Source organism: Fusarium fujikuroi, chromosome FFUJ_chr07, assembly GCF_900079805.1.
Source record: "Fusarium fujikuroi IMI 58289 draft genome, chromosome FFUJ_chr07".
NCBI classification, from domain to species: Eukaryota; Fungi; Ascomycota; class Sordariomycetes; order Hypocreales; family Nectriaceae; genus Fusarium; species Fusarium fujikuroi.
Window position 1 is genome coordinate 2,171,673 of NC_036628.1, and position 26,964 is coordinate 2,198,636.

Consider the following 26,964-nt stretch of genomic DNA (forward strand, 5'->3'; position numbering starts at 1 on the left):
CGTCTATAACATACGGGAGAAATACCTCCTAATTCTTAGCAAGCAGGTCTTCTCTCGCCATAACGAGCTTCTCAAGAATATCTCCGACTTCCTCCGCTCCATCAACGCTATACTTGTCATTGATGATATACCGTGGTACGCCCTTTATGCCCTTTTCTTGCATCTCACGAACCTCATTATCAACCTCCTCAACCCCATCCTCACCATCTAACCACACTCGCGCTTCGTCCCTCTCAATGCCCGCCTTAACCGCTGCGGTCACTAAATCCTCCTTGCTAGTGATATCTCCGCCATCCAGAAAATACATCCTCATAACCTCCAGCGCAACCTCCGTCTCCTTGCCCCTAATGCGCCCCAGCTTCTCCAACCGATGCGCATCTCTGGTATTTCCAATCGTAGAGTTGAAGTTGAACTCCACACCCTCTTGTTTGGCGATACCATTGAGGCGGGCTTTGACTGAGGGGACTTGGTCCTCTCCCCATTTCGATGCTATCTTCGTGATGAGGGGTTGTGTGGGTGTATTGGGATCCAGCTGGTAAGCGTGCCATTTGGTAGTGATAGTGTCGGTTGAAGAGACGGTTTTGAGATAGAGAGCTATGGCGCGGGATAAACGGAGGGCGCCGATGAAACACCAGGGACAGACGGGATCTGATATGACGGTCACAGAGATCGAAGGCATCGTGGTAGCTTTTGTTTGTGACGATCTTTAGAGAATCTGGAATGAGATATTGAACTGGGTAGTGAAGATGTGATGGAAATATATAAGAGCAGTTTCAGCTGGGATCGGGTGTAAAATACACCCGAGACGGACGACCTTTGGTCAACTCCGATTTTTAAATACTTGTGCCCGACGCCATGTCTGAACTTTCAGGAGAGAGCGGGCATAGGCTCCTCAAGGGGGCGGAATTCCGCCCATCAAAGAGTTCTGCTTCGTAAGCTATGATTTCACCGCAAGCTTGTAGTGAGCCTCAGATTATTCCAACGCATCTAGTAGCAATGCAATTCGTTATTCATTCAGTGGAGAATGTTCTCCGGGTATTGAAAAGTCAAAATGTCCTTATAGCAATACGCAAGGTATAGCCAATTGGGGTCTCAGATAAGAAGATAACACAATAAGATGCTTATTTTTTAGCATAATATAATATAAGGCATTATATACTACGCTAAAAAACATAATAACCTTAATAATAAGTCTTAAGGTTATATAGCTGCTGCTATAAACCTTATGATCTAACTAAATAAGTGGCCTTAATCTATAAGCATAAAGAAGATATTTTTCCTGGCCTTAACAGGCTAAATGCCCTCTCTATTATTACCCCGTTAAGGCAATTACTACTAAGGCTCTAACCTTAAAAGACTAAATTATAATAACTAAGAAACTAAAAATCTAATTATAAGATACGCTGCTATATAATTAAAATCGATAATAGCTAACCTGGCTATAACTACCTAATTAATGCAGTTAATAACTATATAACCGGTCTTTTAATAGAGGTCTATAAGCTTGACTTTAAATATATCCTAATATTGTAATCCTTTTTAAGGCATTATAAAATTATAAGAAAATACCTACTATATATTAATAAGCTATTAATAATATAATAAGTTAATTTAGTAATCTTTAGCTATTAAGTATAGCTACTTTAAAAAGAGGTTAATATAACTAATATTAACTATATTGCAGGCTAGATAGAAGCCCTAAAAGACCTAACAGGCTGCCTAGAGAAGGGCTAATGCCTATTAAAGTAGCAGCAGGCCTTTATTGCTAGCATTATATTAGGTAGCAGTAACGGTCTATACTGGTTATGGTTCTTTAAGTTAAAATATATAGTTACAGTTATTAGATTAAAAGAATAAAATAATTGCTTATATCTAAATAAAACCTCAGCAAGATGCCAGAAATTAAGGGATTTAAATATAGAATTTCCTCTCTTCTAGAAAAAAGATAATATATAAGTTTTTCTAATAATTAAAAGTCTTATTTATAAGAAAAACTACTATAAATATAACTAAAAAGGAAAGCCTAATACTTACTAAAAACATTTAAAATAATAACTAATTAAATAATTAGGCTTAAATTTAATAATAAATAAATTAGCTAATATAAGGCCCTAAAGGTTAAATTAAAAAATAAAAATCTATAGGCCTATATTAACCTAATGGCATTTAATAAGCCTACCTTTAAGGTAATTATATCTATATCCCTTAATATATTAGCAGTAAGACAGTAAAGCGCTATAGCTACTAAAGCGATAACTATTATAGAAGTATTATCTTTATTAATATAAAAGATAGCTATATAAAAAGTTAATCTCTTTATTATTAAATTAAATAGAAATTATACTAAATATAAAATATAGACTTAATAAATACTATATCTTATAGAAAAAGATTACTAAATAGTTACTATAATAAAGGCAATATATAAGATATATCTAAAGAACTATAAAGACTTAAAGAGAAGGATATCTATTATTTAAAATTAAATACTAAATATAGTAAATAAAGGGATTATAAGGCACTATTTTTTAAAAAATAATACTCTAGTAAAATAGATTTAATCTCTTTATAATAAGTTCTCCTTAATATAAATAAAGTAAAAGTAAAAGGCTTATTAAATATATAAAGAAGTCTTAATAAAACCTATATACTAAAGATATATAACCTATAAAGGAGCAAGTAATTGGCTTAAGTAATAAAAGACCTTAATTAATAAAGCCTAAAATATAGGCCTATAAAAGGCTAAAAAGGCAAATTAATAGTTTCCTAATCTTATTATAGCTTTAAGGTTAACCCCACTAAAGTTATAGGCAAATACCTATAGTATTACCTAAATAAATTATATTTAGTTTAATACCCTATCTATTAGTATAATAGCAGTAGATATTTAGCTAGTATTAGTATTATTACTAGATATATAAAAAGCTAAAGTAAGCTATAAAGCCTTTTTAGTTAAATAAAGAAAAGAGGCTAGAGAAGATTAAAATACCTTAAAAAAGCCTAGGTAAAAGGAGTAAAAAGGAAAGAAGCATTCTTACTAAAGACTTAATAAAAATAAGGCAGGAAAATATAAAGTATATAGATTAAGGCATACCTTATTAAATTGTTTTTATACTTTCCCTAAAAAGGCTTATATTAAGTTTAAACTAATATAGACTCTTATTAATTAAATATAAAAAAGGATAAATAAAAATAAAGAAGGTATAGCTAATTAAATTAAGAAACTAAAACTAAAAGGATTAGCCTAATTATATCTAGTTAGCTCTATTTAACTAAATGCAGGCCTAATAGTAGCTAACCGTTACCTCCTAAATAAAAGTATATTATTAAATTTAAAAGTAACTATATATATATTTAGGGATATAAAGTAAATAAAAAACCTTAAAATAGTAGCCCTTAAGGACTTCTTTTAGTTAAAAGTAATATAAATCTTAATAAAGAAATATAATAAAATATAAATTAAACTTAAGTTAAGTAATAATATACTAAAAATACTATAACTCTATAATATAGTTTTATATACTATATTAACTATAAATTTAATATTATTTATTAAGCTAAAAAAATAAGGAATTTAGTAAAATATAAGCCTAAAAAATAATTATTTATAGTATTTAAATAGAAATAAACTTAGTAAGGTCTTAAAGATTAAAGGGCAATAAATACTTAAATATAAGCATTCTCTTTAAGACCTAAAATTAATATAAGCTAGATTAGCAATAAATATACTTCCTATCCCTCTAAAATAGCATATATATATAATATAGACTAAAAGAAAGCCATTAAGAGGTAATACTTTAATATAATACCTAAAGTTAGGCCACTTAGGGCTAAAGGCTTTTTAATACCTAGCTATATCTATAAGAAGAGTATAGATAAAGTTAAAGATTCTAATAGAAATATAGTAAATAACTATAATTAACTATAATATATATAAAGTAATAAAAGCTTATTAACTAATATACTATACTTCTTAAAAGTCAGTTTAAGTTATAAATCTAAAAGATTAAATAGCTATAAACTTCTACCTTATATTACTAGGATATATAGACTATAATTTAATATAGATATTTATAAATAGAATATTAAGGTTTATCTAAAACTATTATATAACTAATTAGATAACCCCTACTATCCTCTTAATACTAAAAGGCTTTTTAAATATAATAGAAATATAATACTTTAAAAAAGTAAAGGTAATTAAATATAATAATAAAATTATAATAACCTATCTATAAGTATATACTAAAATAGTTTAGTAAGGAATATAATATAAACTATCTGCTTTAAATATATAGGCTTAAAATAGTAATATAAAAAGAGTAGCTATAGTTATTATCTAGAAAAGTAAAGTAATAAAGGTAAGTATAAAAATTCTAAAATACCTTTAGCCTAAATTAATAAAGGCAGCTACCTATCTTTATAACTATATACTATCAGTTTAAAGACAGTATAAATTACTATATAAAATATTTTACTTAAAGTATATAGCTAAGCAGTTAGTAAAATTAGATTTATTATATCTTAAAGTATATAGATATAAAGTATTTATATTAATAAAGGATATATAACTATAATATAATAGATTATATTATTAAACCTCTAGAGGGTAGATTAAATACTTAATAGGATATATATTAAGTAATTCCTATAGAATTTAGAATTTATTAAATAAAGAGGTATTCTTAATATAGGATATTACCTTTAATAAATATTAATACTTTAATAGAAATATAGCAACCCTTTAAGATAACCTATAGGCCAAAGACCTAATAGTAATAGAGAAATAAATTAAGGAATTAATTTTATTTTAATAAACTTAACCTAATCTATAATAGATATATTTAGTAAATAAAGAATTAAATAAAATTATTAATAAAAATATAGAATTTATAAGCCTTAAAGCTAATAACTTAATAAAGGCAAATAAGAAATTAAAACTATATATTTAGTTTAGATTTAAGCTATTATTAATACCTTTAAAATTACCTTTATTAGGTTTCTTTTATATAATAGAAAATAATCTAAAGGTAAAGAAAAGTAATAAGCCAGTAAATAAAACCCTTATTAAGATATAAGTAAGAAATTATATTCTATTTAATATAGTATTTCTAATAGGAATACTATAATATAAAATATATATAAATACCTAATAAAAGACTTAAGGTTATAAAAGTTAAAAGAGTCTAGCTAGCTTTAAGAACTTACTAAAAAGAGGGAGCTTACCTTAGCCTTTAAACTAATTTAATGCAGAAAAGCGGGAGGCCTAAAGGGATAAAATAAGCTCTATACTAAATAAGGAAAAAAGGCCTTATATTAGTATATATTAAAAGCTCCTAAAGAGGCTCTCTAGCTTATATATTAATATAAAGAGTTATCTATACTAAAATGCAATCTAAAAAGCAGAAAAAACTTATTTAGAGAGCTATAAACTCTTTTAATTATAGATAGAAGTAGCTAAAATTATAGTAAAAGGTTACTAAATACTTAAATATTACTAAATATATATCTATAAGTTAAATAAATATAAAAGATTCTTAAAAATTAAAGTAAGATTAATAGTCTAAAAAGATTAATAAATAAAGGATAGCTAAAATATATATATAACTATACTAACTAAAATATCTTTTAAGGTTTTAATAATAATTATAACTAGATTTAACTATAAGATACTTTAATATAATATAATTAATATATTTATATAATTAATATTAAATAAAGATATATATATAAAAATGCTAATAGGTTACTAAAAACCTAATATAATCCTTAAGCTATAAAAGGCATTATATAGACTTTAAAGGTTACCTCTCTTATAGTAAAAACACTTTAAGAAAGGTCTATTATATATAGGATTTTACTAAATACTTAATAAGGACTGTTATTAGGTTTAAGGCAATATAGTATTTTTCTTCTATATAGATAACTGCATTTTTTATTACCTAAAGAAATAAAAAGAAAAGGTAAAAAATCTAATAAAGAAGTTATAAAAGATATATTATATTAAAAGAGGCAAGACCTTATAATAGTTTTTAGGCATTAAGGTTATAAAAAATAGACTAAATTATTACCTATAGCTCTCCTAAGCTATATATATTAATAAAATGCAATAATTACTTTTAGACCCCCTACTAAAATATAAAGTAATTATCTTAATAGTATAAAAAGAGTTATTATTATATATTAAATTATTAAGCCTAAAAAATATAAATAGTTACTAATAGAAAGTAAGTATTATTATATATACTGCAATAATAACTTACCTAAATATTGCCTTTATAGCTAGCTAATTAATAAGATTTAACTAAAACCTAAAACTATAATATTATAAGGTAGTAGATAGAGTACTATAATATCTTATCTAAATTAAAGACTTAGCCCTTTAATTTAAAAGTAATAATAACTTTACTATTAATAAATTACTTATAGCCTTAAATATAAGCTTTATTAATAACTTAATAAACTGTTAAAGCTTATAAGCCTTTACTATATAACTATTTAAAGAAATAATAAGCTAGTAAGTAAATAAGTAAGATACTATAATAATATCTACTATAAAGGTAAAATTACTTGCCCTATTATAGGCAGCTAAAGAGGCTATCTTTATAAACCGGCTTATATCCTTATTATAAGTTAATTTAAAAGATAAGATCCCTTAATAAGGCCCTGCCAAACTACTAAAAGTAACTATTTAATATAATAACTTATAAACTATTTAACTAATTAAGGAGAAATTAATTAAGCTATATATAAAGCTATAATATATATAAATCTATAACTATTAGCTAAAATAAAAAGTAGTAAATAGAATAGTAAATATAATATATACCTTATTAACTTAACTAATAGCTAATAGCCTAATTAAAAACCTTATTAGTAAGAAATTCTAAAATTTTCTTAAGTAATTAAGGCTTACTAAAATTATAGTAATTAGATAGTAAATAGAAATTATTTTAAATTAGGTTATATAATAAAATAGATATCTAAAAGATTTAATTTAAATTTATTACCCCTAAAAAACCACTAAAGTATAGAAAAGGTAAAGCCCTAATAAATACTTATATAATTAATGCTAACTATATAATAAAGACTAAAGAATTAAAAACCCCTAGCTAAATTACTTAAAAGTGCAGGGAGGCTTAATAGCACCTTAATAATAGGCAGAAGTAAACTAGCTAAAATAACTAATAGAAATAATACTAATAAAAGTAATTAAAATATTAAAAATAGGGTTATTTAAATGCTTATTAAGTAAAGTATAAAAAGCTAGCTTAACTTTAAATATAGATAGAAGTTTATTATAAGTCCCCTTACCCTTAATAGGGATATCCTTATAAATATCTAGATAAAGGATTACTAAATAAAGGCAGGTTATAGTAAAGATATTATAGGTATAAAGGGGCATTATAAAGGTAACTTAAGTAAATACTTCCTTAAAAGTAAGTTTAATACTACCTTAAAAATAGGTTAGCTAAAAAGTTAAAAAAGCCTTAATAAAAAATATATAAAAATAAGGCATTAAAGTGCCTAAAGGTCCTAAAAGAATATAATATCTTAAGACTAAATTATAGTAGCTAAAATGCTACTACTACTAAAGGCAAGGTTATATATATAGTTAGTAATTACTTACTAAGCTATACTATAAGACTTAATTACAGTATAGGCCTATTAGACCTAAATAAGATTAAGTTCCTTATTAATAAAATAATCCTAAAGGCACTTAATTGCTAAATAGTAAGCCTAAACTGCACTAAAGTATTTATAAGGAATTAATAAAATATTAATAAAGATTTAGTAATTAAGATAGAGAAATATATATAAAGCTATATTTCTTTTAGTTATTAATATAGAAAATATAACACTTTAGTAAGAGGCTAATATAATATTAAAAAGAGAGATTACAGTAAATATTATAAATATAGTAAAAATATAAAATCTTACTAAAAGATTAATTAATTAATTAAACCTTTAGATTATAAATAAACTCTTAAAGAATATTTATATAGAAGTTAATATAAAATATAATAATAAAATTATTAAAAATTATAACTAAAGAATTTTAAAAATAAATAAATAAAATATTAATAAAAGCTTATTAAAGATTAATAATTTTAATAAAATAAAAAAATATAAATACTAAAATTTAATTATTAAAATAATATAAATATAAATTACCTTATAATAGTTTACTAATATCTTACTAAAATAATATAATATAATACTTAAATCTTTAAGATTAATATATTACTATTAGAATTATTATATATTAAAAAGGGATATTAAATTAGAAGAATAAAATAATTACTTATATTTAGGTAAAACCTTAATAAGATGCCAGAAATTAAGGGATTTAGATATAGAATTTCCCCTCTTCTAGAAGAAAGATAATATATAAGTTTTTCTAATAGTTATATTATGGGAATTGAGGGCTATCGCTAAGTAAAGGAGGGGAAGTAAGGGGGGAAAGAGGGGGAAAAAGGCAAATTAGGAAATAAAGGTTTTAGCGTTAGGGGAAAAACTGTAAATGTTAGCGGACTGAAGCTGGCTTGGCGGGTTAGTAATAGATTGGATCAGGTTATAAGATAATGCAGTATAAGGAATATAAGTTAAGGAAAAATATAGATAAGTAACACTTGGGGTTCTCCGGGTATAATATTCTATCTTGCCTTGTGCAGGCTCCGACACTTTATCATGCCTGACTAATCTCTATGCGGTCTTCCGTATGGTTTGTGTCTATACACTTCTCGGGCTCGCTGTTCTCGGCCCCGGGGACGATAAAAGTCTCCCTGTCTTCGTGATGTGACCCAATTACGTGCGTTGACGTTCTTAGACTGGCGTTGGGCTTGGTTTGAACTGCCAACCCCTCCAGATTCAGCTCTAGGGCTGCTTGGTGCAGATAGGTCGTATTGAACAGCCCTATCCCAGTCCGCAAGCTTTGTATATGGACTTCTAAGCCATGCTCTTAGCTCGTGCAGGAAGAGCCGCGTGCTATCTCGGCCCAGAAAATCCGAAATCATCTCCTCGGCTTGGCCAGCACTGCCCATGATATCCACGGATTTCAAAATCGCAATGATGTATTCGAGGAGGAACTCAGCATTGTTGGCTCTTCTTCTGGCAACTGCATCTCTCTGTGAATTCCCATCGGGTCTTGGTTCTGTCTGGTCGGCATCGGGGTTTAAGAAGGAAAACACTTGCAGCTCTCGACGAATCCACATTCGTGCACGAGAGACCAAGTCGCTATCTGAGCAAAATGCTGCTGGTGTCAGTTCGCGGTATCGAGACAAGCGATTCGACCCGACATGTTTAGAGTATCTGTTGTGGCGATACACATCCCTCCGCTTCGCGATCTCATCTGAAGGATTCGAGCTGGCGGTTACGTATCGTGGTTGACGGGGATATGGACGATGGTGTAAGTGACGCCGGCGGGAACGGGGAGGGAGCGCAAGTCTTGGGTGTCCAATCTGTGGTGCTCGGGGCTCTGACGCAGGCTCGGGCACAGTGTATGTGTTTGCGATAGGTCCATCGAGGCCGTGGCGAACTTGTGAGATGACAGCTTTGCAGAGCGGGCACTTCGGTGATTGCTCAAGCCAGCTGAGAAGGCAGAGATAATCAAAGTTTTTGTGTTGACAAGGAATAGCCTCACAAGCTTCAGAGATGCTTTCGAGGCAGATGACGCAACAGTCGGTGGCGTCTTCTTGCCTGGTCGCTATTTCGTCAAGGGTGCTTTGTAAGACTTGGCGTTGGAGATCAGCTGTGTTTTGGTCTGTTTCCATAGCGGAATGGGGGATTAGAGACGCGATAGGGCTGGCCACCTGGCGCGCATGTGGTAGTGTATCCAAATCACCCAGGTAAGAAAGCGAAGATAAGATGCTATCGTTTGGTGTAGTAGTATGAAAAGAAGATGATGAGCGATGAATTAGGCATGGAGTAGAAATGGAGGACTTGATTCAGGTGGGGTTCCGGAACCACATAGTACGTATCAAAGTTCAGAGCGGGTGGGCCCCTTAGGTAGCTCCTCCCATATTCCGCACCTTCCCTGCAACTGTCATGACGTGAGACCTGTTTTCGCGTTGAGTGGTTCGCGTCCCGCATTGACAGTTGCAAAGAGATCCATATATAGACGCGTTTATCTCCATCGCGACACTCAATTCCACTTTCCCTCATGACCATTGTTGCCTGCATGTTTCTTCCAAATTCCGATTTTCACATAAACTCATGTACGAATAAAAGATTTCATGGCTATAGCAATGGACGAAAACTTGAGAGCAGCTTATGAAAGTCAATCACAGCAACTGCGCATCGACTTGAAGACCTGGGAGACAGAATGGGCAAAGACACACGAGGGCACGAAGCCAGGAAGAGGAGACATCAAGGCCAACGAAGACATCGGTAGGTCTTTCGAGCAAAAAAATAACCAATCTGCTAACCATTGCACAGCTTTGAAATATAAACAATACAACAAGGTTCGAGATATACTCTCGGGCAAAATCCCACCTCCCTCGAAGGAACCAAAGAAGCGGAAATCCGATACTCTACCAGCACAAACACCCACCAAACGTACCAAAAACACCCAGACTCCCTCCAAGAACCGTACACAAGACCATGATGAGGAACTCATGAACACCCCAGCCATATCGCGAAAGCTGTTCAGTCCCGCGTCGGTGACCTCAGTGGGTCCAACACCACAAAGAGATGGTCGCGTGCTTGGCCTCTTTGACTTATTGGTAGAGAAGGAGCTAGGAACACCGTCGAAACAAGATTCTGCGACCAAATCAGGGTCCACACGAAAGGTCGATGCAACTCCGAGCAAGCGATCAGCTGCCATGGATGACGAGGAGAACGACAGACTTGGCCGAACCCCTATGTCATCCAGTAAACGACAAAGACTGAACCACTTCATGACCCCGTTGAAGAACAAGGATGGAAACAAGGACGCCGTTACGCCCTCTTCGGTCTCGAAACTCCAATTCGACACACCCGCGTTCTTGAAACGCAATACTCTACCGGTTCTTGACGAGAATGGCGATTTTGATGCCCCAGCACCCCTGCGGCTACCGCGCAAGCCTTTCACACGAGGTCTCAGTGAAATTGTGGCGAGTCTTCGAAAGGTGGAAGAGGAGAACTTGGACGACGACTTGGACGCATTGCGCGACGCTGAAGAAGAAGGAATGGGTGAACCTAGACCCAAGACGTTATTCCCGTCGAAACCAAAGGATGATATTCTGGTTGAGGACACTCAGACACGGCAATTACCACTTGGTGGTTTCGATGATGAAGCCTTGTACGACAGCCCAGTAGAGGAAGATGGTAACCCGACTAGAGTGTATAAGAAGAAAGGTCAGAAGCGAACTACAAGAATGGTCAAGATGCGTCCAACTCGAACCAAGCGACCGGAGAACATGGGAGAGAATCCTCAGAGTGATATCGAGAACGATGAAACGCAAGCTGGTGGTGAAGATGCTGGATCTGATTTCGAGGAAGTAAAGGAGAAGAAGCCCACACAGAAGAAGGAGGGCACTGTGAAGAAGGCCGCGCGAAAGGTCAATGAGCTGGCTCACGCAAACTTCCAACGGCTGAAGCTTAGGAACCACGGAGCAAAGGGTGGTCCTGGATTTAATAGTAGATTCCGACGACGAAGATGATGAATCGATTTGGTCATGGGCAAGAGGGTTATTATGAGATGCATTGCATGGCGTTCTGATTCAAGGCATACACTATACCAACAGGCAAAGAGAAGTCAATTGTTAGATCGTCCAGTTCAGCGTAAATGAGCGTTCAAGCTAGAAAATAATTGAGAGTCTCTGAGATTCATTTTGATCATCTATTTTTTAAATCCCGTATCACATGCTGAAATTGCCCATTTCTAGGTACCTTTCTCTCTTTATAAGGAAGAGAAGGAGTTCTTGCCAGAAGGTTGCATACGTGGGGCTGCGGACCGTTCAGGTTTAGTGCATTCTCACTCACAGCTGCCGACAGGAGCCACCTCAAGTCTTTCACTAGAATTGGATTGACATTGATTCACTGAGTGAGTGGCCTTGAAGATCAAACAAAGAAACTCGATCACAATACAGACACACAATCGTCTCGCTTCGGCTTCTTCTGCTCTCTCCGTTCATAAAACATACAGATACACGCTCCTCTCCACCTAAATCAACCCTCCCTTTGCATACGACGAACGCTTCGAACCTTTCGCGTCTTTGTGATCACACTCACTCATCTGGCAGCGTTGAAATTGAGGCTTTCCAACGATCCCTATTCGCGTCTTAACTCTCTTTATTTTGCTTTCTCATCGTTCCTGTATACAAAGCCTGACCTGTCTACATGGGATTCTCTTGGCATTGTCAGACCAGTTGTACTCATCAAAAGATGATACGGGAGGTGTAGACTGCTTGGTGTTGTCTTTCCATCGAGTTTTTCGCATACAAAGATCCATTATTTCCATTGCTTTTAAGCATGCAGTGGTATGCGCCTTATACCTCAAAATGCCTGTAAGGTTGTATCTCAAAACCAGAATGGTTCGGCTGCTGACGCTGACTAGCATGTCGATCTTGACGATGATGTTGTCGATTTAACGCTAGATGAGTTCCAGAAAGAAAATAAGTTTATCGGCCTAACGCTAGAGAATTTCGAGAACCCGGACATCAATTGGCTCACAGATCACAATGGCGACGTCGACGGTGTGTTTGAAGACACCTTTGCTGCGAGGGAGCCTCATGCGGCCACCACCACTACCAGTCATGATGCACCTAAAATGTGGACCAAGTTTGGTGAGATGGAGGAAGCGGAGGAGGAGGAAGAGCTCATGGATCTCCCGCAGCAGGTCGACTTGTCCCCTAGCTCTCCCATCCAGAGCCCTCCTGACTACGTCCCAAGCCCCGAACACCTCGTCGCAGACAAGTACCCGGAAATGCCTGAGCTTCCAGCGTCGTGCGTCGTGGAAGCTGTAGATCTTGATTTAGAACTTGGTGATGCAGGTGCAGGTGCTTCGGCTGAAATAGTGGAACAAGAAGACGTTGCATTGGAAGAGACGCTGGACGTCCCTGTCAGCGCGAATATGAGCGTTGAGTTCCCGGAGAGTCTGCTCCTGGTGCCAAGGTCGTATTACGAACCATTCGAACCGGGTGTTCCAGTCCTTAAGGAACGTGAGGCTGTTGCTCGACTGCTCGAGGTGGCTGAAGAGGCCGGTCAGGGTATTGACCATGACGACTTCGTTGAGTTCCAACTTGACGATTTTTCAGTCTACTCCGATCGTCAAAAATACGGCCAGGAGATGTGCTCTCTCCACCACCTCCACACAAAACATGGCTTCAATACTGTCTTCTTTGACGGAAAACTGAGTGTTGGTAATACTGCTTTCTACGTTCACCGCGTGGAAATCAGCGCATTGCCGATCGAGAACTACGGTACATTATCAAAGCACACTGTCAAAGACAAAATCTGGGTACGATCAGTGTTAAACACTGAACGCGAGATATACTACCGGTTGAATAGCCCTGCCAAGGAATATCGTCGTTTCTTTGACCCGTTCTTGTGGGTTGCAGATCTCGCAAAGCATTTCGTGGATTACCTCAAGTTCAAGGGGGAGGAAGACGACCAAGTTACGATCTTCCATTTTAGATCAAACTTCAGCATTTGGCTGGCGAAAAGGCACCGCCATGCACCAGATTTCATCTCGTGGAAGGGGCAGCACGTAAACGATGATTTCAGGACGGCGATTGTGGCCAATATTGCATTTTTACACAAGGAAGCGATCGGTGTTCTTGGGCATAGAAAAACATACAAGCATGTTATCTGGGCCGAGGTTTGGGAGTTTACGCGATACAAACCGTGCCCAAAGATTGGGCCCAGCGAAGACACAGATACTGTCGTTACCCAATACATTTTCGACTGTTTCAGTCACCAGCCATTCGGCAACCGTCTCAAGGCCATTCCTCTGAGTGAGACTACTCAGTCTTTGCAAAATGCACTGATAAAGCAACGCCATCTGGAATTACCAGCGCCAGTTCATGATAGTGGTAAGACCATAACAACGGCTGGAATTAAGCAAATTCGAGCGATTCGAGCAGGTGACACAATCTCGACCCAAAGAGATGCCGAGGGATCTGGCACACAATGGCGACGTGACGTTGCGCATGGGTTTGATGACGTCGATCGATGGTTCGCCTTGGTACAGCGCGTGCGTGTCAACAAGCGTGGCCAGAGAACGTTCGACGTGATTTGGTACTATCGACCCGTGGACACCCTATGCGGTCTGATGAAGTACCCTTGGAACAACGAGTTGTTTTTGTCCGATCATTGCTCGTGATACCAGAGCAAAGATCTCCGAGGACGAAGTGTCAGGGGTTCACCAAGTCGAATTTGGGGGGACTTCGGCGACTGAAGCCGAATTCTTTTGTCGCCAAACATATATATGCCAAGAACGAAATTGGGTCACCCTTGAGAAAGCCCATTTTCGTTGTATTCATCTGCGCGAGAGCTCTCCTCAGGCGCTGGGGTTACAAACTGGCGAAACGCGACTCATCATGATCAACAGGACTAGCGGTCGGTCCGAGCCTTGCGAGTTTCTTACCTTCTATGAGGAGGAAGGCAACGGTATATACAGGTTTCGGAAGTTGCTAAGAAGATACCAGGTTGATCCGGCATCCAAAGCTCGACCCAATGAGTTGGTGTACAGCTATGTCGAGCCGCTTGTCGAGGTAAAAAGATCGCGCATTCTCGAGCCGTGTTTCGTGCGTCATTTTAAAGACGGGCAAGCAATACCAACGCCATATGACCGTGACGGTGTGGGAGGGTTTTTCTATTTCACACACGAACAAGTTTCCGACAATGAGACTGGAACGAAGTTATATGTTGCGCTATCCGAACCTCCCTCGTCTATACAGCAGGGCTACGACCCATCGCAGTCTATTCCACGGCTGCGAGGTCTGGACCTCTTTTGCGGTGGTGGTAACTTTGGTCGTGGGTTAGAAGATGGAGGTGCTATCGAGATGCGATGGGCGAACGATTTTGACGCCAAGGCTATTCATACTTACATGGCAAACATTACTGGGCCCTCTGAAGTATCTCCATTCCTTGGGTCTATAGACGATCTCCAACGTCTTGCTATCGAGGGTGAGTTTTCAGTCAATGTCCCACCGATTGGAGATGTGGATTTTATCTCAGGCGGTAGCCCTTGTCCAGGCTTCTCTCGGCTGACCAACGATAAAACAACTGCCGCTCAGCGGAAGAACCAGTCGTTGGTAGCAGCCTTTGCGTCGTGCGTTGACCTATACCGTCCACGATATGGTCTCCTTGAGAACGTTCCGGGAATCGTGCAAAAGACAGCCAATCGAGATCAAGACGTGTTCAGTCAACTCATTTGTGCCATTGTAGGCTTGGGTTATCAAGCACACTTTTTCTTTCTCGATGCTTCTGCCTGCGGTGCCCCTCAGCGTCGTTCTCGTGTGTTCCTGGCTTTTGCTGCACCAGGCCACCGCTTACCTCACGCACCATATCAAACCCATGGTCATCCGCAAGATACTTCCAGGCTTAGTCTAGGTATTCTCCCTACTGGGGAACCTACGGCTGAGCGCGCTATGCCGGCTGCCACACCATTTGACTTTGTGTCTGCGAGGGCTTCCACTGCCGACCTGCCCCCTATTTATGATTCAAAGCCAGATGTATGCGTACCGTACCCCGACCATCGGGTGTCTGTAGGCATCACGCCTCTAATGCGAGGTAGGATTCACCTCATCCCAACTCAGCCTTGGGGTATGAACTTCGCACAGGCCTGGTATGGTCGCAACCTGAAAAAGGCTGGTTCAGGTGTAATGACGCCAAGCGAGCGCCTAGCATTTCCTGAACGCACCGATAAGGGGTTGGGACGAGGAAACCCGAGCTCGAACGCATATGGCCGACAACGACCCGACCATCTCTTTGTCACAGTCGTCAAGACCCAAAGTCCGGACGATGCGAAGAACGGCCGCACGTTACACTGGCATGAGCCTCGCGTCTTGTCCATCATGGAGGCGCGACGAGCACAGGGGTTCAGGGACGAAGAAGTCCTGTTGGGTATCCCAAGTGATCAGTACAAAATCGTTGGCAACAGCGTTGCTCGTGAGGTCGCGGTGAGCTTGGGTGCTGTATTCTGCGAGGCATGGATTCAGAGCCTCGCAGACGAGCATCACTCCTCCACTGCTGCAGTTCCTTCTGCGGTACCAGCTCGTATAGGTATCGAGGTTTCCCCTATCACCAATATCAGGAGACTTGAGTCCGAGTCAGCCTCCATCGAAAACACCCCACAATCTTCAAAGTCCAGAAGTGAATCTCGAGTCAATCAAGTTTCGTCTACACCGAGCTCGACTCCTCCTGCTCCTCCTCAAACGTCTACTAAGCGTAGCCGCATCGCTGTCGAGATCCACGGATCGAAATTTCTCCGGACAGACGAGTACAATAGCCCTAGCAAGGCCACGTCTGTAGCATCCAGCCGTTCCAAATCAAATAGGTTGCGGCACAGTAGCGCAGGTGAATAGTTTTGTATAGACTAATGTCGGAGCTCAGAAGAATACACATAAAAGTATGTCTGGTCATACGAACCTGTACTTCGAATTTAAAGGTGCGTGGGCATCACGAAACGGGGAGTCTTTCATATAGACTAGATACCTGTCACAGCTAGCCCTGTGGGCGTCAATAAGACGATAAGATGGACAGGATTTATAACAATATAATGGACCTAATCTATCATCCACTGCATTCTTGCCCATCGTGAATCCCATTCACTAACGCCTGAATAGAGATTAAGGAGAAGCACTCCCTCATATCTCTACACTGGAGGAATGATAAGCAACCACCGGGAATCGAGAGAGTCAGTGACAGATGGTAAACGAATAAATCGAAGCAAATTAAGAGTGATTCAAAAGTCATTACTGTCGTTGCGATAACTCGCTAGTTGCTAACGTGGATAAACTGTTGAGAGAAAACATGCTACTCCAAAACTCCGATTCAACCTAATGCTGATATCGCCTTGCTCTTGGATGCACCCCTTCTCGTACCAAAAATAGCCAGATTCGATGTAACACGCTGAAGAAAACAAATCGCTATTTCAAAACCTCTTGCAGTATCGCGTCCCGTCCGTCTACCCTTCTACTCCGATGTCTCCAGATCCTTAAGGGTCATCACCTTAGCGCCCATAGGGATCTGACCACCTCGCATTCTAATGCTGGCGTAAGGGACACCAGATGCCTGTCCCAATATGGTCACCAACTCACGCCCTGAAACAATAAGGTCCTTGCCAGTATAACCCTTGATGGCGCATTCCTTGAAGATATGTCCAATCAGTCGCTCACCAAGGGTCTCGATGCTGCGGCCACTGGCCCAGCCTTTGTCGTTGCTCAAACGTTGGAGCAGTGAGAACAAAGATGTGCGAGTGGTAGTATCCATCTCTGGTGTTGCTTGGATAGTAATGCCCACCTTTCCAACAACTTGTCGTAATTGCTCGATACACTGCTCCGATCGAAGAGGACGGAAAGTGAACTCGGTTGCGAACCGACTCTTGATACCCTGATTACTACGAAGAAGACGGTCCATGTCCTCCTCGTAGCCTGCCAACACAATGATAAGCTTGCGTGCGAACTGAGGCTTTGTCACAGCATCAACAAGCTCGCTGACTGCTTCTTCGGCAAACGATCCACGAGCGCCATTGAGTCTGTAAGCCTCGTCTATGAAGAGAACCTTGCCGAGTGCCGATTCGAGCAATCGGCGTGTCTTGGGTCCAGTTTGGCCACAATATTCACCGACAAGCTGTGATGCCGAGACATCAACGACGTCTGGTGCGGCAATCAGACCCATGTCATAGAATATCTGGCCAAGTTTTCTCGCAGTCGATGTCTTGCCAGTTCCGGGAGGACCCTTGAAGACATAGGTGAAGGGCACATAGGGCCGAGGGTCGACATTGCGCAGTCGCATACCTTGCACCATGTACTGGTACGATTCGAACTTGGAGATGATTTCCTCGAAGCCTACAAACTCGTCGAACAATGCCCGCGTGTTTGTCGCAGCTTGTGATAGTCGATCGTAGTTGGCATCAAAGTCCTGAGGTTCTAGAGGAAGTTGATCAAGATCCTCATTATGTAATCTCTGCTCTTTGGCAGTGCGACGGAAACGTGCTGAGATGGCCTTGAATAAAAGATTGTCCACCTCACCGCCATTGCCAAAGTTTGGCCGGACAGAAGCTCGCTTCAGTACCTCCATAGCGACCTCGCGGGCCTTGTCGGTAGCAACCAGCTTCTCCTTTGCCAGCTTGAGGTCTAGCACCTTACCCAAGGTATCCTCACTGAAGTTGTCGAAGACAAACGCATTATCCAGCGGGAATCTTCGGGCCAGACCGGGGTTGGCATTTGCATACAACTCCTTCATTTGGTCAGGGTAGCCGCAGAGGATAACACATCGATCCTCTCCAGCAGTTCCAGTTACCTCTGCCACAATCGTGTCGATGATGCCACCTCTGAAATCACCATTCTTGGAACTACCAGCACTTCCATTGGTGCCCGGGTCAAGCATGTGGGCATCATCGATGATCAGAACATTGCCCTTTGCTTCCCGGAGAGCCTCTTGCGTGTTGTTCTCCGATCCTCCGATGTAGCGATCGAGAAGATCAGCTGGAGTCTTGGTGACGACATCGCCCTTGGACAAGAGGCCGAAATCTGCTAGAATCCTACCATAGAGCTTTGCAACAGTGGTTTTGCCGGTACCTGGAGGTCCCAAGAAGACTCGGTTTGGTGAAACGTGCAAGGGACCGTCGCCGCGCATTTCTCGGATATAGTTCTGGTTGACTTGGTTGACCACAGCAAGTATCGCCTCCTTAACATCGTCCAACCCAACGAGTTGTTGAAGCTCTTTCCAAGCAGGACTCTTCTCGGGGCCAAGAGAAGGCTTGTTACCCAGTAGGTCTTCTTTGGTCATTTTGAAGTCTTCCGGGTAGTTCCCTGTCTTACGAGCTTGAATAAAACGCCCAACTTGACGCCTGCAAGCTTCGACAAATGCCTTTTTGACTGGCCAGATGTTACCAAATGTCTTTTCGCTGGCCCCTGAAACGATTCTACGGATCAGAATCTTGACATACAGGCCATCGTAGCCGTCCTCAACTTCCATTCTGCCCTTGAACCACTTTCGCATGAGGCCATGGAATATTATCTGTAGCTCTTCTGCTGTGTAATTTGGCAACTTCAGAACAGGAAAGTGATTGGACACCTCAGCACTGTAACCCATCAAGTCTGACAATCCCCATTCGCCATTGCCGGCTACAACGAGAACAATTTTTCCGGGCAGGTCTTGTGAGCGAACGTAGAGGCTCCATAGATTACAATCGTCGCTGTTCATTAAATGAGCGTGGTCAATGATGGCAATCTAACGAAAATTAGCGATCCCTAGCCTTGGTGATAGGGCATTCACTTACGCAGCCACCACAGGCATTGCTTGTGTTATGTATGGTGCCCAAAGTCGATGTTTTAGACATGTTGTATGCCGAAAATCTGTTGATTCCAGTGAAAACACCAGACTTCTTGACCACGCCAAGAGATATCAGGTATTTGGCATATAGGCGAGCCAGCATTGTCTTGCCTGTTCCCTCACCTCCCGTGAAGACTACATCAAAGTTCTCTTTCTTCAGGTCGGTCTCCCGCCTCTGAGCGGCCTTGACTTTCGCCTTTGCTTGTAAGAAGAAAGCCTTGACTTCTTCGAGGCCAGTTAAAGACATGACTCGGTCGAGGTACTTGTTCTCTGCCTTTTCCACCTTCTTTTGTCGCAACCACTCGATTCTTGATGGGGATTCATCTTGGCAAGCTTCGGGTTCTAGACCGTCAATCGATTCGTTGTCTGAGTCGTCGGTATCATCTTGCTGTGATTTTCTGGGGCGAATTAGTCGACGTTTCCAAGCATTCGAGGTGCGACTTACTCAATTTCATCCAGAAGATCTTCCATCATCTTGCACAGTTCCAGGAATGCGGGCTCAGCCAAGACAGGTGGCTCCTCTTCCACCACAGGTGCGTCCTCAGCTTCAGACTCGGAATCATCATCAGTCTCGTATGGAATATCACCGTATAATTTCCCTAGACCGAAGCCGTCCGTGTTTTGGTCGTCTGCATCTTGGTCATCCTCCTTGAGAGGCTCCTCAGGTACAACTACAGTCTTGGAACGATTGCGCCGCCTTCTCAAGCGCCGGCGGGGTTTGCGAGTTGGAAGAAGGCCGAGAAGACGGCTCACAAGGAAATGTGGTTCATCGGTCAGGAAGTCTCTTGCCCATGAAGGATACGTGGATTTTGGCTTGAGACCAAGTAGCCATGTGACGGAAAAGTTGATATCTGCAGATTCAAGCTCCATCATTGCATTGCACTGAAATGAAGTGAGGTGAACTGGATTGCACTGGAGCTGGTTTGTTTGCTCTAAGATAAAGCTACAACTCCCAAGTATGGGTTTCTCAACAGCTAGCGAGCTAGCAAGCAAGCAAAGATAAGTGGTGAACACGCAGGGACCGGGCGGTAGGTAGCTCTGCGGATGTGCGGATGGGACAGCCGGAGCGGGGGTGGGGAGGGAGACGGAGAGGGAGGCGGAGAGAGAGATCGCGTGCGAGCGAGGAGATGATATTGATAAAGACCTACGAAAGGCACGGGGGAGAGGAGAAGCGGCCTAGAAGATACACTGAACTTGAGAGGCAATCAAGCAACTATCGAGGAGACGCCGTAAAGATAAGAAAAGAAGAAGAGGAGAAAATCTGGAAATGTTTGAGAACAGAAGAAGAGAAGTTCAAAATTAAGGCTGAGGCGGTAGCTGCCTGCTTAGTTGTTTGATGTAGACTGCAGGCAGCCAATGGAATCGATGTGCAAGGTGAGGTGAGTACGACATGGAGTAAGACGGGGGCTGACCTTGTGTGCCATTGGGGTACCTACAGCCTGCACGGTACCTTGGCGGGCACATAAGGTAGGTAGCGAATAGAAGCATCCATACCAGACATTTCATGGTACGATAGCTACTAAATAAAAGATGATGACTTGAGCTGTACAGTACGTAAGATAACTCTACTATGATGAACCCACCAGGTTTCAGAAGTTCACAATGCTGCAGTCACCTCAAGCTCAATAATATTCATGGTATACATCTTGAAAAGACAATGGAGCTATGTAATCCTGTGTTACTTTCAACCAGAGCTTAACACATCAAGAAAAAAAAAAGAGTCATCCGGGCACTCAAACTGGAGCTACTTTACCCAGGCTAGGCTCCCAGCTCCCTCGGCGATTTAACAGAGCTCCAGATATCACCATGTCTCCCGCCTACGCCCCTGTAAGACGGCGGCTGCCTCATGCACTGCCACGAGACAATAACACATTGGATGATAAACCTGAGGGGACAGACTTCAATTGGCTGTAACATGTTGTCCGCAAGAGATGACTTGCCATTGACGGTTGATGTTGAACAGGGGACCTTGATTGTGTGGCTCTGGGCTTGTTTTCAGGGTCCATGCCAGGTAAGCATAAGGTAGCTGTCAACATTCGCTGATCTTTAAATGCACGTCTCCTGTAAGGTCTAATCTTGTTGACTCTCTGAAACGTAGTCTTCACGCACTCTCGCTCAAACATCAGCAGACCGAACCCCCATAATACTCCTCATATTGATCTACATTAAACCCTTCGCTTAAACTCGTCCATTGATGATGCTCCAACCGCCGTCTTCCAGGCATTGTCGTGTTATCAACCTCAACAAGGCTGAATCCAAACACGACTCTTGCACCAATCAACCCCCTCAACGTGCCAGCACAGACCCGCCGCTGCCGAGCTGCATCCCGTGGGGGGCTTGGGGAGGCAGGAAAACTCAGGACTTCAGTCCTAAGTGATAAAAATATTCAGATAGCTCTAGCCTTAGCTTAGGGGACGCCTGTCGAATTTTATTTTAGCATCCTCTTCTAAAGTCTCAAGTCTTTTTACTCCCTGAGCGGGGCGGTAGATGAGTCCACCGGAGGCCGAAAACCAGCCAAACACAGCATCTAAACGCTGCTAAGAGTCCACTGTCCACGCCAGGGTTTGGCGATTCGGTGGAGACGGTTCGCCCTGCCATAGTCAGTGGCAGGGCCTCAAAGGGAATCTTGGACGGGGGTTGAGTGCTACTGAGCGTGAAGGACGTTTGAGGTAGGACATGTTGAGTGATGGGGTGAGGACAGAGATGATGAGTGAGTTATACAAGATTCGAGAAACCGTGCGCTTGTTTTGTGCGCGTCTTTGACTCGAAGCCCTAGTGTAACCATTACAAACCGCCAACAACTGATAACTAGCATCTACACCTCGAACAGCTTGATGCCTTGGCTTGGGCTAACAAGAGTGAGGCGGCACAGTACATCTGTCAGCACAGATAAACTGAGCTAACCTAGACAATTGCCCTGCCACGCATCAGCCTCCAATTGTCCAGATTATAGACCCGCACGTGGCTCCAGGTTAGCCTGGACTCGAAATGCGAACGATCTTCAACTTCGGAATGACAAACGTTCCAAAAACCCTCTAATCTTCTCACAAGTAAAGTCTTAAATGCGTGTTTTAGGGATATTATTGCTTTGCGAGGTAAATGTTGTTGAACTTACCCTACAATTCAAAAGAAACCAGCCTGAATATGATGCATGGCTTGAAACATTCTCTTTGACAATAATGCCACCATCACCGATATCGGAAAAGTTCATCATTTTCATCCAGACAAACTTGACATGAGCCTGGGAGCTTCGCCCGGCTTGAATCGGGGTTGAGGCTTTGAGCGACCTTCAGCTAGCAATGCGCAATCAAGCACCGGCTCTGGACTAAAGACTCACATCCACTATTGATCGTCACATCGAACTCATTCTGTAGTACTTGAGGCAAGGCTGACTCGGACGGTTCTCTCCCAGAGTTCCCGCTTTTGCTCCTACATACGGAAATTCTCGACTTGGAGGACGAGTAAGAAAGACTGAATACAGGCAAAGGATATCCCTTCCTGCTAGGAAACGGGCAAGGCAATGGCTGATAGGACACGGAACAGCTCCGGACTGTCTTTGGGCCAACATGATTTCAGCCGTGACGACTGTCCTTGAAGTTCATGACAACTGCATGATGTTTAATCCAGGGCATTCAGGAAGCCAGCCACCTGCGAGTTATTGATTCAGCCATGAACTATCGAGGGCGTTCACTGCTTCTTAATATGACTCCTCATAAATGATAACTTGCAGACACATCAAGCTTAGCTGTCGGTAGATCGTCGACGACGTCAGAAAAGACATCGCATTCTCATCAGGTCTCACTCACTCTTGGCTTATCGGCGATGCGGCTGAACGAACAGGGAGAGGAGTATGAACTCGATAAACTGTTGCTATGTGTCGCACCTCGTCTCCACGCCAACTGTAGAGATTCACTCCCTTGAGATCGTCACTTGTGTAACGCCAGACTCCAGGACTCAACGGCCATCACGCAACCCCATATTGCCCCTGTGAGATCGCCAACAAGCCTCAATGGAACCTGATCGAGGCTGAAAGTCAGATCCAAACTGAATGAAGCTATCCCTTCGCCCCATTGGGGTATCTGGCGTCAAAAAGTGAACCACAAATGCAATGCCATTATCTCGTGCCTGCAGCTCCATCATTATATCGAGCTATGCCATTGTCTGAGACCTACACACATACGACCTGTCATCGCTTGGCAAGGAGATCATACCAGAAATATGTCTTGACGTACGGCAAATCCGTCAAAATCCGGCCCAGCGGAACCAAATGATCGCTGGGAGGGAAGAGGCGACAACGCGAAGAAGCAAACGCTGAAACAAGCCCTCGGGAGCGAGACAAGAAGAAATCCCCCTTTGCAAGAACAGGATTGAAGCCGATCCACCAAGCCGATAGACGAGTACGACTCAAGAGTCAGCGTAGTTCCACTTGTATCAATGGCTGGGGGGATCAGCTGAAGGTATAGCAACGGCATTATGCGTCTGCATCACCGACCAGACTTCGCTTCAAGACCGATCTAGGACCCAGACAAAGATTCACGCAGACAAAGACCCTGGAGGAAGCTGGCACATGCCCGAGGTGGGGGCGTGAAGATGACCGTAAATTGCTTTTTCCGAGTCCAAGTCCATGGCCATGAGCACTTCTCGGTCTCCCTTGGCCGGGATTTCCGAGACTCAGGACTAAAATTTTCTTTCTTTCTTTTTTCTTTTCTTTCTTCCTTTTGACCCCCAGGCTTCTGGAGACGTATGAAAGATTATCATGGCTTATCAAAAACAAGAAGGAGAAAAGAAAATGGACGGAGTAAAGAGAAAAGAAGACGTGGAGCCCAGGGCGAGTGATCGTCGTAAACTAGACCTTAGAAGTCGTTAACCGATGGATGCTTTAGAAGCTGCATATGCAGGCGGATGCAGCCCAGTGCCCGTTTATCTCATTGCAACGGCGTTCCACGTTCCTAAAGATTATGGACAGCGGGCGTCGAGGGGTGTTGAGATATCATGATCTTCAGAGGGAGAGGAGGGAACGCGCCGAGCCGAGTCATCTTATGCTGACATGACGTTTGTCAATAGGCAGGTTCACATTGGTGATGATTGCGTACGGATACTGTACGTGTACATACACATACATACAGTAGACGAGTTAGAAGTTGATTAATTGACAGTCGTTGATCGCAGAGTCTGATTCGTCGTTGATCTTTACTCCGTATCAACGTTGCAGATGCAACGCGTATCAGCAGCATGCTTGTTGGTTAGTCGAGCAAAGATCTTACAGTGCCTACAGTACATTCATACAATAGGCCTCGGCGAAGAATCCCATATTTTTTGCAGGTCATGTGCTGCAGGTGATGCTGCAGTGTTTGCGGCATGTACAGTGCATATGTCATGTATTGGAGATCCCAAGCATTGATCTACAGCACCATGTTGACATTCGGACTCATTGCCAAGAGCAACGGACTCACAGCTAGTCAGATCCTTAATTCTCAGCTCTTATTTCTTGGTATACGATCTAGACTAAGATTATAAGCAATGCTTTGTATGAGAACACACGTGGAAGAAACCGAACTCAGAACACAATTACTTGCTTGCTTGCTTGATTGCTTTGCATTGCCGCGGTTGTCGCCTGTCAAAAACACTCTCTCGGCGCGTGGGTGCAGGGATAGAGATCGTGGGACCTGCTCGTTTCGGTGCCTTGACCACGATTTCCAGGGGTTGACCACGTCGTGGGCTCATCTTGACGTCCGCAATGTCCTTTGACAAATGATACTTGGGTCTTATTCCAGGTGAGTGAATTGAACGAGGACCTTTTGTGAACCCATATCAAGGGATCGCCAAGGCTGTATTTGCGGGCTAATCATTGATGAGGAAAGAAATGAAAATAAAATAAAATAAATGAAAAGAAACGAAAGGAAGCTCAGATCTCTGACTCTGTTACCACGAATCATGAATCAAAAGTGTTTCAGCAAAAGCAAGAAAGGACACAAAAGAAGGAAACATCAGAGACAGCCTCACTCCCAGTCTCTCACGGATCTCGCTGTATAGGTGGTGTGGACTACAAGTAATGTAAATGTAAGTGAACCACCAAAACAGGGGTTTGTTTTCTTCGTCGAAGGCTTCTGGAACAACTGTCACAAGTCATTCCCCCCTGCTCCCCCTTGGTCATTGCTCCTGGGGTCTCCGTTCTGAGTCCTTTTGTGGCGGGCTCCATCTCGTGCGGGAAGGGAAAAAAAAAGGACCAGAGGAGAAGAGGAGACAAGGACGATGGCGGCCCAAAGGTAACCTAAGCCTAACCAGGTTTCCTTAGGCTAAAAAGACGAGGTACCATCGCACATCGTATCGTATCCGCTCTCGGTACAGCAGTGGATGGTTAGCAAGGCAAGGCAAGGTATTGTAATCCACTGCTTTGGAAGCGAGAAGGAAGACGAGACAGCTTCGACATGTGCAAGACGAGGTATGCCTGCACATGTATGTACGGATAGAGTTGACGGGCACGCGACAGCAGGGAGAGCCTCCAAAACATACCGAGGAGATGCTGTAGGTGATAGTCAGACTTTGGTTATTCCATCACACGCCGAAGCGACAACTTTGTCTCATCTCCTTCTCTCGAAGGGTGGAGATTATGTCCAGGGCATCAGCTACCATAGCTCGCAGTCAATGCCACTCCAAGACAAGAGAACTTTTAGAGTTCCCCGCGTGAACGGGTCAACTTTCCTTCTCTTTTCTCTCCTTCACGTTGCACAGACTACCTTATTACCTAGCAAATAAGCAGAATCGAACTGTGCCTGTGCGAACAGCCCCCTCGTGTCGTCGTAGTGAAAACTGCTGTCATAATGACCATGGCCAACTGCTGCCCAGACCCTATTCGGGCTAGAGGCCGTTGCTTGATAGGTTCTCTTGGCTCTGTGTTTCGTTGCTGAAGATTGCGATGTTACCGTATGTTTCTTGGCTATAATATACCCTTGGACATCTGTTAAACGCAGGGTGAGCTGAGTATTACGACAAGTTGGTTTCATTGTTTGCTGAGTCGCTCCGAGTAGAGAGCCGTGCCCGTGCGTGCTCTGTTGGACCAACATGACGGGGACGTGAGAGAAGTGCAACGTTCAAGTACCGTTACGTCCGACCATTTCCTCCGAAAGAAGAGGACCCCTTGTCTTGTTTTTGCTTGCCCCATTGCTTCGATTCCAACGCACGCACGCACGCGATGAGTGGAGTATTCCATCGGATCCGTCCCCATAAGTGCCTCAGCATCGGGATTCCCCTCCAGACTTTTTTGTTGACCCCGTCCGTCGTCTAGGCTCGCTCTAGAAGCAATCCTGGCAAACAAGTTCGATTCCCTTCTCTTTGCCCCCGACTAGTACTCCGTACAGTAGTCTTGACCTAGACACAGCAGCCAGGATTGGTCATCTAATTTATCATAACAGCCGCTAGATCAGAGGAAGAAGTGTCTCTAGGAAGTTCCGTATTGCTCATCGGGATGGCTTACATACA

At 41.5% G+C, this 26,964-nt stretch overlaps 5 protein-coding genes; 2 read left to right on the top strand and 3 right to left on the bottom strand.

Moving 5' to 3' along the window:
* Positions 1 to 28: 28 nt before the first annotated feature.
* Positions 29 to 679, bottom strand: FFUJ_08444 (related to dithiol-disulfide isomerase involved in polyketide biosynthesis; the record flags this gene model as incomplete). Its single annotated transcript, XM_023580855.1, has 1 exon — positions 29 to 679. The coding sequence occupies one exon, from the start codon at positions 677 to 679 to the stop codon at positions 29 to 31; it is 651 nt and encodes a 216-aa protein (XP_023433556.1).
* An 8,020-nt stretch (positions 680 to 8,699) lies between these two features.
* Positions 8,700 to 9,773, bottom strand: FFUJ_08443 (related to RING finger domain protein; the record flags this gene model as incomplete). Its single annotated transcript, XM_023580856.1, has 1 exon — positions 8,700 to 9,773. The coding sequence occupies one exon, from the start codon at positions 9,771 to 9,773 to the stop codon at positions 8,700 to 8,702; it is 1,074 nt and encodes a 357-aa protein (XP_023433557.1).
* A 474-nt stretch (positions 9,774 to 10,247) lies between these two features.
* On the top strand, positions 10,248 to 11,642 carry FFUJ_08442 (probable DNA replication regulator SLD2; the record flags this gene model as incomplete). XM_023580857.1 has 2 exons in its annotated part: positions 10,248 to 10,389; positions 10,438 to 11,642. 2 exons carry the CDS (start codon positions 10,248 to 10,250, stop codon positions 11,640 to 11,642), a joined length of 1,347 nt encoding a protein of 448 aa, XP_023433558.1.
* Positions 11,643 to 12,482: 840 nt separating this feature from the next.
* Positions 12,483 to 16,511, top strand: FFUJ_08441 (related to cytosine C5-DNA-methyltransferase; the record flags this gene model as incomplete). XM_023580858.1 has 3 exons in its annotated part: positions 12,483 to 12,488; positions 12,539 to 14,259; positions 14,312 to 16,511. 3 exons carry the CDS (start codon positions 12,483 to 12,485, stop codon positions 16,509 to 16,511), a joined length of 3,927 nt encoding a protein of 1,308 aa, XP_023433955.1.
* A 610-nt stretch (positions 16,512 to 17,121) lies between these two features.
* FFUJ_08440 (related to stage V sporulation protein K) lies at positions 17,122 to 20,355 on the bottom strand (the record flags this gene model as incomplete). XM_023580859.1 has 3 exons in its annotated part: positions 17,122 to 19,383; positions 19,433 to 19,883; positions 19,931 to 20,355. The coding sequence occupies 3 exons, from the start codon at positions 20,353 to 20,355 to the stop codon at positions 17,122 to 17,124; spliced, it is 3,138 nt and encodes a 1,045-aa protein (XP_023433559.1).
* Between the last annotated feature and the right edge of the window lie 6,609 nt (positions 20,356 to 26,964).